General features: G+C 46.9%; 2 protein-coding genes and 1 long non-coding RNA gene across 8 annotated transcripts in view; 2 read left to right on the top strand and 1 right to left on the bottom strand.

The window, feature by feature from the left end:
• PORCN (porcupine O-acyltransferase) overlaps window positions 1-6,670 on the top strand; it is a 43,235-nt gene extending 36,565 nt beyond the window's left edge. For 2 of the 4 annotated variants that reach the window (XM_045050561.1, XM_011291711.4), the window contains 8 exons: window positions 775-789; window positions 888-1,013; window positions 1,174-1,274; window positions 2,424-2,500; window positions 2,593-2,656; window positions 2,763-2,848; window positions 3,840-3,950; window positions 6,201-6,670. In XM_045050561.1, coding sequence (XP_044906496.1) covers window positions 775-789; window positions 888-1,013; window positions 1,174-1,274; window positions 2,424-2,500; window positions 2,593-2,656; window positions 2,763-2,848; window positions 3,840-3,950; window positions 6,201-6,302 — 682 coding nt within the window. In that variant the 3' untranslated portion in view covers window positions 6,303-6,670. The remainder of the gene's footprint in view (window positions 1-774; window positions 790-887; window positions 1,014-1,173; window positions 1,275-2,423; window positions 2,501-2,592; window positions 2,657-2,762; window positions 2,849-3,839; window positions 3,951-6,200) is intronic. The other 2 variants (XM_004000476.6, XM_004000477.6) reach the window with 1 other exon arrangement.
• A 104-nt stretch (window positions 6,671-6,774) lies between these two features.
• On the bottom strand, window positions 6,775-7,584 carry LOC123383328. The gene is made up of 2 exons (XR_006592912.1): window positions 7,473-7,584; window positions 6,775-7,348 (listed from the first exon to the last, which is right to left on the bottom strand). It is a non-coding gene; the product is annotated as an uncharacterized LOC123383328 (long non-coding RNA).
• On the top strand, window positions 7,236-13,189 carry LOC101094572 (EBP cholestenol delta-isomerase). Of its 3 annotated transcripts, XM_019823770.3 has the most exons (6): window positions 7,637-7,778; window positions 8,033-8,077; window positions 8,662-8,980; window positions 10,578-10,614; window positions 10,743-10,873; window positions 11,491-13,189. In XM_019823770.3, exons 3-6 carry the CDS (start codon window positions 8,680-8,682, stop codon window positions 11,712-11,714), a joined length of 693 nt encoding a protein of 230 aa, XP_019679329.1. In that variant the 5' UTR covers window positions 7,637-7,778; window positions 8,033-8,077; window positions 8,662-8,679; the 3' UTR covers window positions 11,715-13,189. The 3 variants fall into 3 exon arrangements, with proteins under 3 accessions (XP_019679331.1, XP_019679329.1, XP_004000529.1); XM_019823772.3 differs by lacking the exons at window positions 7,637-7,778; window positions 8,033-8,077 and adding an exon at window positions 7,236-7,367; XM_004000480.5 differs by lacking the exon at window positions 8,033-8,077 and having other exon boundaries at window positions 7,640-7,778.
• Window positions 13,190-14,175: the final 986 nt, after the last annotated feature.

The raw sequence follows: 14,175 nt of genomic DNA on the forward strand, positions 1-14,175 counted from the left end.
GCCTTCTCTGACTGCCTGGTGTCGTCTAGCTGAGGGATTGTGACTGACCGTGCGCCTGTGCCTGGCTGCAGGACCGTCCATCCACCTGTGGTGTGACTGTAGGATTTAATCCAACTGTTTGATTGTATGACCCTGTCTCCCACTCACTCGCTGCTGATGGTGTCTGATGCTGGATGAGGCTCCCAAAGGTGGAGTGCCTCGCCCAGTGTCACCTAGCTAAGCCGCCAGGCATCATTCGCAGGAATGATTCCAGACCCTATGCTTTTTCCAGGATGCTGTCTGTTTCTCACCGTGTCTGACTGTACAACGGATGGGATGACTGTCTTGAGTGTAGTATCATGTACATGTGCATAGCAGGGTGCTTGGTGGTGTCTGTGCCTAAATAAAGGACTTCAGTGTATCTTATGGTGACTGAGTCAGACTAGGGAGCTATGAGGCTGGGAGTCTGATGGTATTTGTGTCTGGCCACATGGCTGTGTCAGTGTGTAGCGTGGTGAGGTCAAGTCTCCGACAGTGGCTGGGTCTAGATGTCTGGCCTTGTGAGACTGTAGGGCTGTGTCCTATTATAGGGCAGCTCACACATCTGTTTGAGGCACGTGAAACGAACTGACGGTGTGCAGATGCGTGTGACTGTCACAGTGCCCCTCTTCTGCCACCATGTTTCTGTCTTGTCTTGTCTTGTCTTGTCTGCAAACAACTCAGGCCAGCCTCCAGGGCCTCTCTGACTCTCTTTCCTTTCTTCTCTGCTGCCTTCCTGACCCCTGGGGGCCCTAGGGGCACCATGGTAAGGTGAGTCTACAGAGTGGGGCTGGGGATGCTGACACATGGCGGGGTATCATGCTGGTGCCTAGGAATGATCCCTCTCTCCCCTGCCCCTTTCTCCCCAGGTGGCTGCGAGCCTACGAGAGTGCTGTCTCCTTCCACTTCAGCAACTATTTTGTGGGCTTTCTGTCCGAGGCCACGGCCACGTTGGCAGGGGCTGGCTTCACCGAGGAGAAGGATCACCTGGAATGGTGGGGAGGGCTGGGGGGGCCCCCTCTCCCACAGGGTGCTGCCTAGAGGAGCCGCAGGGAGGGGGAGGGTGCTCCCAGGGGAGGGAACAGCCAAGACAGAGGTGTGGAGGTCAGCTGGCGTGAGACACCACATGAATTTGCATGTCTCTTTTGCCCACAGGGACCTGACGGTGTCCAAGCCACTGAACGTGGAGCTGCCCCGGTCCATGGTGGAAGTTGTTACAAGCTGGAACTTGCCAATGTCTTATTGGCTAAATAACTGTGAGTCACCAAGTCACCACTCCAAGAGTTGAGAGTCCCCAACCCAGGCCCTTCCCCACATTCATATAACAAACATTTACTGAGAACCTATTGTGTGCTAGGCACTGAAGATACTGCAGGGACCAGGGGGGAGAAAAACCAAAATCTCTGCCCCTGTGGTGGTGGCAGTTTTGTGGGGAGAGCAGACAGCAAGAGAAAAAAATACATATTTCAAGTGGTGACAAGTACCATGGTAAAAAAAAAAAATAAAGCAAGTAAAGATAATCTGGGAGTGTTGGCACGAGTGTGTGTGTGTGTGTGTGTGTGTGTGTGTGTGTGTGTGTTGGAGGGGTTTTTGCAATTTTAAATAAATTAGCCAGAGCAAGCCCCCCTGAGGAGGTGACATTTGAGCAAACACCTGAGCAAGGTGAGAGAACAAGCGATGCAAATGTGTGAGGGAGGAGTGTAACAGATGGAAAGCGCAGCCAGTGCAAAGGCCCTGAGGTAGGAGCATACTTGGCACTTGGAGGAACAGGGAGGAAACCAGTGCAGCAGGAGCAGAGTGAGTGAGGGAACCAGTGGAAGGAGGTGAGGTTAGAGAGGTGATAGGGGCCTGGTCCCCTAGGACTTCACTGACCACAGGAAGGATTTTGGCTTTTTGTCTGGGAAGTGGAGCCAAAGCAGGGGTCTGAGCAGAGGATGGCTGAGGGCTGACTTGGGTCATAACAGGACCCTCTGGCTGCTATGAGAGCAGGTGGGAAGGGGGCAAGGGTGGAAGCAGTAAAGAGGCCATGGCAGCAGCACAAGTGAGCAATGGCGGTAGTGGCAGTGGCCATGGAGAGGAGAGGTCAGATTCTGGAAAAATTCTGAGGGTAAGTCTGACAGGATTTGCTGAGAGTTTAGTTGTGGGAATAGGGGGAGAGCAGAGCAAGGGTGATCCTAGGCTTTTACCCTGAGGAACTAAAAGAGTAGAGTTGACATCAGCTGAACTTGGGGATACCGTGGGAGGAGCAGGTTGGGAGGGAAGATCAGGCGCTAAGTTTGAGGCCATTATAAAGATTTTATCCCGGGAGCTCCAGCAGGTCATGGGTTCCTCACCTTGCCCTACGGCCCCCCAGGAAGGGCAGAGGGTATCCCAGGAGCCTCTTGACCCGCATCTCCCCCTTCCAGATGTTTTCAAGAATGCTCTTCGTCTGGGGACCTTTTCTGCCGTGCTGGTCACCTATGCAGCCAGTGCCCTCCTGCACGTGAGCAGGGCAGAGCGGGATATTGAGTGGGGGGAGCTGGGCAAGGGTGGCAGCACCTCCTCACTCACTTCATCACCCCCGGGGCCCCCTAGGGTTTCAGCTTCCATTTGGCTGCGGTGCTGCTGTCCCTGGCATTTATCACTTACGTGGAACATGGTAAGCACAGAGCCCAGCCCAGCAGATGGGATGGAAGGTGGGACAGGGCTGGACCACTGTCCCCTGAGGCTAACCTGACCCCCTTATCTCCTGACATCCACCCCAGTCCTCCGGAAGCGCCTGGCTCGGATCCTCAGTGCCTGCGTCTTGTCGAAACGGTGTCCACCAAACTGTTCGCACCAGCATCGCTTGGTGAGGGTTCAGCCCAACACTCCCCCTCAAAATCGTTACATCTGTCTCCATCTTCTTTCTGTCTCAGGATGCCCAGCCTCCTCTTCTGGCACCTGAGCCATCCCCAGAACCTTGCTTTTATTCACTAGCATCCATTTCTATAAGAAACATTTATCAAGCACCTGCTCTATACACACCTGGCATTTGTCCCCTCACTGAACATTTATTGAGTACCTACTGGTATCAGGCACTATTCTAGGCACTGGAGACACAATGGTGAACAAAACAGACTGAAGTGCCAGCCCTATGGGACAAATATTTTAACAGATGAGACAGTAAATTTTTTAAAAGTCAGTAGAGAATAATAGTTTCTTAGATTGTGATTCATGCCAAGGAGAAAATACATAAGAGAAATGGGAGGGGAAGTATCGAGGAGCATGAATGGTTTTAATTTTAGATAGGGAGGTGACTTTCGAGCTCTTTAACTGAAGGAGATGAGGAAGAGAAGCATTCCAGGCAAAGAAAACAACCCGTGTAAAGGTTCTGAGATGGGAGAGAGCCTGGAATATTTGAGGAACAACAAGGAGGCTAGTGTGGCTTGAGCAGAGCGAGTGACGTGGGGAGAGTGGTGGAGCTTGTAGGTCATGGTGAGGATTTGTTTTTGTTTTTCATTTGCTTGCAATGAGAAATATGGACAGCCTCAGATTTGTGTCCCACCCAGCAACTGACGTTTATCACCCTAAGCCCCCCAACTCAAGTCTCTCCATTCTTCCTCTTCTGCCTGAATATCTCCCCCTGGATGCCCTCAGGCTAAAGTACCCTCATTCTTGGATGAGCTCCCATGGGAAGATCTGAACCATCTTTTTCCTACCCCAGGGCATGCCCTGTGCGCTAGACATCCTCATTCCCGGGACCCACTGTGCCTTGCATCTCCCTGGGTTCCCCTGCCCAGGTGGGGCTGGGAGACAGCGAGTAGATCCAGCTGCCAAACATATCCATCTGTCCCCCACAGGGCCTGGGGGTGCGAGCCTTAAACCTGCTCTTTGGGGCCCTGGCCATCTTCCATCTGGCCTACCTGGGCTCCCTGTTTGATGTCGATGTGGATGACACCACAGAGGAGCAGGTGAGGTGGGGCCCTGGGCTGGAGGTTACTTAGGGTTGTGCTACCTGCTCATGGGAACCACGAGGACAAAGGTGAAGAAGCCGAGGCATGAGGACCTTGTGTCGTGCATCTCTAGCCTGTGAAGCTTGCGCTCCTCAGTCGCTCTTTCCCATTGTCCTTCTGGTTGATTCGTATTGTTGGGGCTCTCATTAGGGCAAAGTGTGCAAACTATTTTCCTTATAGAATTGATTTCACAGAGATAGAGTGCAAAATCCAAGTTTAACTTGTCAAAGAATTAATTATTTCATCATATTTTTGTTTAGGTAGAATTCGCATGGTTTCCTTCTTATTTAATTAAAAAAGTATTTTTACTCAAGTTGAGTGTGCAAAGTCTGGATTCTGCTTTAAGAATGTACATTAAAATGTATATACTATTTTTATTCATGTGGAGTATGCACATTCCAGATTTTACTCCTTTTTAAATGAAAAGCAATTTTAAAAAGACTGTTTCTTCCTATGGCTCTTGCAGGATTCAGGTGTTGCTTCTCTTTTAAATTTTTTATTTTTAATTGAAAATAAAACTTTATTTTATACTTTATTTTATTACTTTATTTTATGCTTTCTGTCATTAAAAGCAAATTTTATTTTTTTATTTTTTTAATATTTATTTATTTTGGGGGCGCCTGGGTGGCTCAGTCGGTTGAGCGTCTGACTTCAGCTCAGCTCATGATCTCATGGCTTGTGAGTTCGAGCTCCGCGTCGGGCTCTGTGCTGACAGCTCAGAGCCTGGAGCCTGCTTCTGATTCTGTGTCTCCCTCTCTCTCTGCCCCAACCCACTCGCATTCTGCCTCTGTCTCTCTCAAAAATAAATAAACATTAAAAAAAAACTTTTTTTTAATGTTTATTTATTTATTTTTGAGAGAGCACAAGCAGGAGAGGCACAGAGAGAGGGGGACAGAGGATCCAAAGTGGGCTCTGCGCTGACAGGCTGACAGGCTGACAGCAGCAAACCTGATATGGGGCTCAAACTCATGAACCTCAAGATCATGACCTGAGCCGAAGTCAGATGCTCAACCAACTGAGCCACCCAGTCGCCCCTAAAAACAATTTTTAATTTTTATTAACGTTGGGTGCAAAATCTAGGTTTTGTTCTATTTTTATTTTTTCTTGTTTTATTTTTTAAAGTTTTTAAATTATTTAAGTAATCTCTACACCCAATGTGGGCCTCCAACTCCCAACCCCAATATCAAGAATCGCGTGCTCTTCCAACTGGGCCAGCTAGGCGCCCCTCTTGTTTTATTTTTATTAAAACATTTAAAAATAGTTCATACATATATCACAAGATTCAAAAACCAAACAGTATTCAAGATAGTCAAGGAAAAGTCTTGCTCCTACTGTCTACCCCCTGCCCTCTTACAAGTAACTACTTTTAGTGGTTTTATTAAAATATCCTTCTAAAATGTAAGCACAAATATAAAAATATATTTTAATTCCCTTTCCCACCCCAAGTTTTGCCCTAAAGTAACTCGTGAATGATACCGTTCTGCATGTTGCTGTTTTCACATAATTCTTGAAAATCTTCCACAAAAGTACATGGAATGTCCTCATTCATTTGTTTTCCACTGTGAGGATAGGACCCAGTGTAATTTGCCCCTTATCAGTGAACACCCAGGTGATTTCCAGCCCTTTTCCTATTGCAAGTGGTGCTAAAGTAAGTAATACCCTCATACCCATGTGGATTCACAGGTATAGACAGAAGTATAGGATCTAGCCTTCATAGTTACAATGGAAAAGTTACCTTTTTGCCCTCCCACCAGCATTGTGTGACCATATCTGTCGCCCTGCCAACAGGGTGCCTCTCACACTTCCTGGATATGTTTGCCAGTTTAAGAGGAGGAAGATTATGAGTGAAGCGGAGTATCTTTTCATTTGTTTAAGAGCCATTGGTTTTTTTCCTTAGTGAGAATGACATACTCCTTTGCCAGTTTTTTTTTTTCTTTTTGAAAGATTGATTTCTAGGAGCTCCTTGTATATTAAGGAGAGTACAGGTCAGAGAGTGGGACTGCCTTGTCTTGTTCTTAAAATAATTTTTAAAGAAGAAGAAAACATGAAAGAAAAAAAAACCCTCTTTCATATGTACCCAGTCTCTTCTCTGGGGCCTCACCTAGGGTTACCATGGAGTCACAGAAATGTCCTTGAGCAAAGGATGAGTTTTTTGGAGATCTTTTTTATTCTTGCCGAGTGGGATTGTCACCTCTTTCTCTCCCACAGGGCTACGGCATGGCATACACTGTCCACAAGTGGTCAGAGCTCAGCTGGGCCAGTCACTGGGTCACTTTTGGATGTTGGATCTTCTACCGTCTCATAGGCTGAGGCACATCTGTGGATCCTCAAAGCTCCCTCAAGACCCCTCCTCAGGATGGGGGATGAGGGAAGGCCCTATCTCTAATTCTTGATCCCTCTCCATCCTTAACCCCCCCAACACTCCTACACACACACGCAGACACACACACACACACACACACACGCTCATGTGTGCACACACATACACACACACACAATTTCCATGCCTGTCTATCCCCACCCCACCACAAGGCGGGAAGGGGGTGGTCCCTGCTGGGGCCTAGGGGTGGAGGATGCTTGGGGAATCAGAGAGGGGGAGATCCAGGGCCTCCCCGCCTTCCTTCTCCCTTTTTATATACAGTTTGTTATTGTCAAATAAAAGTAGGAAAGATACAAAAGGCTCTTTCTTCACTGACCAGTGGGGAATAGAGGTGAGTGAGAAATGGGCACAGCATGGATAAAGGTTTGGAAGCTGGAAATCATGAAGAGGGAGTACATTGTGACTGGTTCGTGGTTAATTTATTATTGTTCACGATTGGATGATGAGCCTGAGGACCGCATAGCTTGATTTGAGTGGGGCCAGGACAGATTGGATAGTTGGATGTGGGCGAGTCCTGATACTTAACTGGCTGGAAAACTGAGGGATCCCTATTCTGATTGGTTGCTCTGACAAGGACAGAGAGGGGGAAAGCAAGACAGATGAAGAGTTCCGCTTATTGGTCCTTAGGACCGAAGCTTGTGGGTTCCAATTGGAAAGGAAGGTCTGGGTTCTGATTGATTGCGCGGTCTGGGGTGCCTGCTGGCTTAGAGTTAGGAAATTCGGATTGGCTCTTCAGAGTTGGCACAGGGAGATTGAGGGTCTCCATTGCAATTGGTCAGCAAGGCTGAGGAGCTTGGGCTTTCACTGCTTCTTCTGACTTGAAGTCGGGAGAGGTAAGAATGACCGCTGAGGAGTTCTGAGCGCTGAGGTAGAGGGCAGAGGCGCAGTGTACAAATGTGATCTGCCTGTCGTATTAAGCGTCCTTGCCGGTTCGGGCGTGAGGATTGAAGATTGCTCCGGGAACCGGTTGCTCTGCCTAAAAAACGAGGGCAAAGGTAAGAGAACACAAAGCAATGCTGACTCAACAGCAGATGAGGAAGATAAACACCAGGTTTCTGATATGATTGATAATGGGATAGGGAAATCGGAGCCACACTCACTGCAGACAGGCTTCAGCCCGAAAACGCCCACCAACCTTGGCGAGTCCCACCTTTTCACCCAACTCCTGACTCGGTCTCAACCAACAGCGAAAATGGCACCACGCATGGGGGCAGGGCCGGCGGCACACAGAGAGCTCCTATTGGTTAGGAGCGGCACTGGTCGCCTTCCCAGCCCCTCCATTGGTTAGCTCCGTAAGGCGAGGACCTGTGAGAGGATGGGTCTGAACCAGGGACTTTACTCCGCCAGCGAGCTAGCCTGGAGCCTGAGGGAGACCGCTGCGACTGCGACTGCGACCGCGCCGCTGGGTGAGTGTCCTCCCCCCCAGTCGGCCACTCCATCCCCTAGCTCCCAACTGCTAAACCGCTGGCCCTCAGCGCCTGCGAGAGACCCTCCCCTTTACACACTCTCCCACCGCCCACCAAACGCGCCTGCGCGCGACCCTCTGCTACAGCGCGGTTGTTGGGACAACAGAAGATCTGCTTTCTCATTGGGCAGCTGGCCTATAGGCTTCAAGTTCTAATTGGTGGTCTCTGTATTTGATCCTTTTTTTGATGTTTAGCACCGCGCCCAAGACCCCCGCCTTCCGCTTTCCTCTTTCTTGCAGGTTGGTACCCTTATGCGCGATTTCAGGAAGAGTCTGCCTTTCCATACACTGAACCTGAGGATTGTAGTGCTGATTAGTTTTCTCTCTTCTGTCCTGCAGTTTCCAGGACTACGGGGAGGGAATAGTTTTCTGTTGAACGATGCTAGACCCTGACCCCTGCAATGGGACTCAACCTGATCGCTGGGTCTCCCCAGCCGACTGTGACTCCTGAGGGCGAGGACCACGCCTGGCCCCTGTATCTCCCTTATCACAGCAAGACCAATGAGAGCTGGAACCTAATCTGGTTCTTGTGTCTGCCCACCAGACTGTGACCAATGAGGGCAGGGGCTAAGCCTGGTTTCTATATCTTCTCTAGCTGACTGTGACCCCCGAGGTCCAGGATCTGACCTGGTTACTGTACCTCCCACATCTTATGGCTCCAGGAGGGCATATAGATTATTTTTAATCCAGTCTTACAGTATATTAACTGATAATTTTAATCCATTTACATTTCTGGTGATAATAAATATTTGAATTTGATTTTATGGTCTCATGCTGTGCTTTCTATTCAAGTTTTTGTCTTTTTTTCTCCTTTATGCTTACAGACATCAACCTACAAAGACATGACCACCAATGCCAGCCCTTTGCACCCATACTGGCCTCGGCACCTGAGGCTGGACAATTTTGTGCCCAATGACTGCCCCACTTGGCATCTCCTGGCTGGCCTCTTCTCTGTCTCTGGAGTCTTGGTTGTGACCACGTGGCTGTTGTCAGGTCGTGCTGCAGTTGTCCCCCTGGGGACTTGGCGGCGACTGTCCCTGTGCTGGTTTGCAGTATGTGGGTTCATTCACCTGGTGATTGAGGGCTGGTTCAGCCTCTACCACGAAGATCTTCTTGAAGACCAAGCTTTCTTGTCCCAACTCTGTGAGTCCTGAGTTCTTAGATGTGCTGTGGGAGGGAATTTTCTGGGCAGGGATTGGCTTAGATATTTATCCAACCACCAAGTCTAACATTATTTTAAAAATTTGTTTACCTTTTTTGTTGGGGATATACTCATATGGGTCAAAAAAAAAACATTTAAAGAGGTATGCAATGAAAATCTACCTTCTGTCCACCAAGTGTCCCCAATTATTAACTAATATTTATAATTGAATATGTTTTTTCCAGGGTTTATTCACACAAAAATTACACACATAAGCCTCAGTTTACCATTTGCAAAAGAGGGATAACAGTAATATCCAAATATATGTAAGTTGCTTAGAACAGTGTTGTCAGACAGTAGATGCCATAACTATCATCATCATCATCGTTTTTTTCCTTTTGTGTAAACAAATGGTAATATACTATAGACACCTCTGACCTTTGCTTTTTTTAACATTTTTAAAAATATTTATTTTTGAGAGAGAGAAAGAGAGAGAGAGAGAGAAGGGGGAGGTGCAGAGAGAGAGGGAGACACAGAAACCAAAGCAGGCTCCAGGCTCTGAGCTGTCAGCACAGAGCCTAAAACAGGGCTTGAACTCACAAACCATGAGATCATGACCTGAGCCAAAGTTAGATGCTTACCCGACTGAGCCACCCAGGTGCCCCTGAACTTTGCTTTTTTTTAATGGCGTTACTCCTCATTGGTTCATGAAGAACTTTCAAAGCATAGATGTTACAGAATTATTTGACTTGTCCAAGTCTTTTGCTGTTATAGATAATACTCCTTTTTGGCCTCATGAATAAAACTACTATTCTTCCATAACACTTTGATCTAGCATACACAAGATTGTGTGGAGATCTGCTTTCATTTCTCTTGTAAATATGGCGGAGAAGAATGGTAGATGTGTGTTTAACTTTATGAAAAACTGCCAAACTGTTTTTAAAAATGGCTGCACCATTTTATTTTCCCACCAGCAGTATATGGGAGTTCTAGTTCCTCCACATCCTCGCCAACACTTGGTATGGTCAGGCGTTTCTTCAATTTTAGTCCTAGTGGATGCGAGTGGTATCTCATTACTTTTCCTTAATGACTAATGAAAGTTTGGGCACCTTTCATATATTTATTGACCATTTGGGAATCCGCTTTTGTGAAGAAACTATTATTGTCTCTTGCCTATTTTTATACTGGGTGGTCTGTCTTTTTCTTACTAATTCTCCTCCCACTCTTTTATTCACTAATCTGTTCACCTCTATGCTTGCATGCTCGCTTGCTTGTGTGCTCTCTCTCTCACTCACTCACTCACTCACTCTTACTCATTGGCTACTTTACTCACTCCATCACCTACACTTAACTCCTTTCATTCCACATTTATTGAATACTAGACAATCACAGCATTACTTACTGTTCTATGTCAGGTGTGCATAAATTATCATTATATATATGTTAACTCTAGAATCCAGACAGCTACCCCATTTCACAAATGAGGAAACTGAGGCATAGAGAGGTTATAAAGCCCAGCTTACATGGGCCCTCATCTCTCACAAGTCTGAGTTCCTTTTCTTGCCTTTATTCTTCATGTATGCCTCTTATTTTCTTCAGGGAAAGAGTATGCCAAGGGAGACAGCCGATATATCCTGTAAGTGTTTGCCTCCATCAAGGGAAACCTGCATTGGTTTGGGGTGGTGATGAGTCAAGGAGCACTAATGGGGTGCCCTGTGGGTAGAGCACAGTGATGCCAGCGTTCTCCAATCCTTTCTCCCACAGGAGTGACAACTTCACGATATGCATGGAAACCATCACAGCTTGCCTATGGGGACCACTCAGCCTGTGGGTTGTGATCGCCTTTCTCCGCCAGCAGCCCCTCCGCTTTGTCTTACAGCTCGTGGTCTCTGTAGGTGAGGAGAGGGCCCACACTGAGTGCTGGAGGGGTTGATGGGGGATCTCCAGACACAGAGGCATTCCTGCAGAGAGGGTCTCTCAACCGTGCCCATCTAGGGCTGAGTCAGACTGACTGACATAGTCCTGAGGTTCTCAAACAGCCATGATACCCTCAGTCTGTATTCTCAAGTAGGGAGGGTTCATTTCTCCTCCTCCTTCATCACAAAGTATCTTGTGAAGGATACATGAGGTGGCCCACCATGGTGGGAAGCCCCTGGATCCTCCAGGATCAGGATTCTGAGCTCCCTTCATCTGACATTCAGTCCTCTTGGGTTCTTACATGGCTAGATTTCTTTAGTTCTTGAATCCTGATCTGTCTTGAATGAAAGCACTTTGAGCTTCCTTAAATTCTGGTGATAATGTACTCTCCTGAGTTCAGAAATGCTCAGCTTCTGATTTCTAGAATTCTCACTTTTGTAACTCCTCAAATTTTTTAGCCATATGATTTCAGAATTCTTAGCTCTCTAGATTTGGGAATCCTGAGCTCTGAGACCTTGAATGATGACTTATAAAATGCCTCAGAATAGCTTTTCCTCTTCACTTTGGTTTCCCTTTCCTCTTCTGCCCCCCACAGGTCAGATCTACGGGGATGTGCTCTATTTCCTGACAGAGCACCGGGACGGATTCCAGCATGGGGAGCTGGGCCATCCACTCTACTTCTGGTTTTACTTTGTCTTCATGAATGCTCTGTGGCTGGTGCTACCTGGAATCCTCGTGCTTGATTCTGTAAAGCAGCTCGCTCATGCCCAGAGCATGCTGGATGCCAAAGCCACAAAAGGCAAGAGCAAGCAGAACTAATATAAGCCAAGCTCAAACACTGGCTGATGAGGAACCCTCCACCAGTCAGAAGAGTCCAGTCCTTACTCCCACAGGTTGGAGGCACAAAATGAATTGATCTGGCAAATGCCTGCTGATGGGTAAGCACCAGAAGGGCCAGAGGCAGAGGCAAGAAAGGAGGTGTGTGGAGCTACTGCCAGGAAGCACTGGGACAAAGGTACAGAGGAACCTAGGCAGTCCATGATGATGGCAGTTTTTAGAATCAGGAAATAAAAGATATGGACCCTAACACTGAGAGATCTTTAATTATTAACCCCAGAGATGCCCTGTGACTGACCCCACAAACCCTTCCATCACTCATTCATTTCACAGATAACCGTTCTCTCAGCCATAGACCCCCATCATCATCACAGAGACCTCTAATTTATAACCTCACAAACCCCCTATCACTGACCCCACAGCGTCCCTTGATGGCTAATTAGATCCACGAGACACCCATTATCTCTTTGAAGAAGTAATCGTCCACTTACACCCTTGGTATTCTCTCCAGAACACACTTTCTCATCCTTTGCAATATGGACAGGCTGAGAACTTTCCAAATCTCTAAGTTCTTCAATTTATTCAACCTCTTGTCTCCTGATCAGGTACCCTACAGACACCCCATCAATAACTCCACAGATCTTTCCTCACTCACCTCAAACAATCCCCATTACTCACTCCAAAGACCCCACCATCATTCACCCCACAGACTCACCTATTTCTACCCTAAAGATCTCCATCACTCACCCCAGAGACCCCACAAAACTCACACAAGACCCATCACTCACTTCACATAACTTACCCCAACAGACCTCCAGTTGTGCACCCTACAACCCCATGACTGACCCCACAGACCCTCTCACTCTTCCCACAAATTCCCTATCATTTACCCTATAAGGTGTCATTACTTACCCTACAAAGCTCCGTAACTCACCTTGCAGAATTTATCACCTCATACCCCACAGATCCCCAATTACCCCACAGATCTTCCATCACTCACCCCACATCCTGTCATCCTACAAACCACCTATGACGTACCCACAGATACCCCTCTCCCTACAGACCTGCCCCCATCACTTCTCCCACAATTTCTCTCATTAACCTCATAGACCTTGAGTCATAAAACAAACAGGTACTTGAGGAATTTGGGGGAGATGACAAAGGATGAAAAAACTACAGATATCCGTAGACTGGCTCCTGGTGACCTGTGCAGAGCAGGACTTCAGATCAATTCCTGGTTCTACTCAAGCCTACAGTGTAGCTTTTGACAAATGCCTCAACGCTAAAGCCAGACACAGCCCACCTTTTGTCCATTGCACTTACCCTCTGTGCCACTTACTGTCCCTTTGACCTTGAGCATGATTCTCCCTGACCTTCAGTGCTCTCATCTGTAAAATTCTAATAATAGTACCTCCCTCATAAAGTTTTTATGCAGATTAAATCAATTACTACATGTAGACTATCTGGAATACACTTTGTATTTGTTGAATGGAAGGATAAATAAACAGATGAAACAGAAAGTTCTCCCCAGGACTATGACAAGGAATTTTTTTTATTTTTTTTTAACGTTTATTTATTTTTGAGACAGAGAGAGACAGAGCGTGAACGGGGGAGGGTCAGAGAGAGGGAGACACAGAATCTGAAACAGGCTCCAGGCTCTGAGCTGTCAGCACAGAGCCCGACGCGGGGCTCGAACTCACGGACCGTGAGATCATGACCTGAGCCGAAGTTGGCCACTTAACCAACTGAGCCACCCAGGCGCCCCTGACAAGGAATTTTTTTTATCTCCTTGTTTCCAGAAGTATCTTTCCATCCAAGGCCCCCTCCACAACCAAGACAGACATCTGACCACATTATACCCCATTTAAAACCTGTGCATCAGTGCCCTCAGGATTAAACTCCAAAATCCAGGCTAATATCTTGTTCATCCCACCCTATGATAATTTTAATGAGAAGCATACTGAAAGTTTTTTAATTTTTTTTTTTTTTTGAGAGAGAAAGAGAACGAGCAGGAGAGGGGCAGAGAGAGGGAGACAGAATCTGAAGCAGGCTCCAGGCTCTGAGCTGGCTCTCAAAAATTCCCCATTATTTTATACCTTCTAGAAAATTGATTATCTAATATTAATACCAAGGAAACAAAAAGATACCAAAATAAAATTGCAGACTTCCCTAAAAAATTAACGTTAAAGAGTAGCATTCATATAACACTGCAACCATAACTGAGGTCCAGGCATCTTGCAGGACTCCTTTGTTAGAAATTACATTCGTAAATGTATTTTGTCTGTATTTTGTCAAACCATATGGATGTGCAATGAAGTGAGAAGCATGCCTTCATGCATATTGTGATTCGAAGAATCTAAAATGTGTTCATTCAGCTGATATTTAGTGGACATACAATGTTATTTAATAACAGGACTGACCTCAACGTGTTGTGAGGATTAAG

The sequence above is a fragment of the Felis catus genome, chromosome X, assembly GCF_018350175.1.
Source record: "Felis catus isolate Fca126 chromosome X, F.catus_Fca126_mat1.0, whole genome shotgun sequence".
Classification (NCBI taxonomy): Eukaryota; Metazoa; Chordata; class Mammalia; order Carnivora; family Felidae; genus Felis; species Felis catus.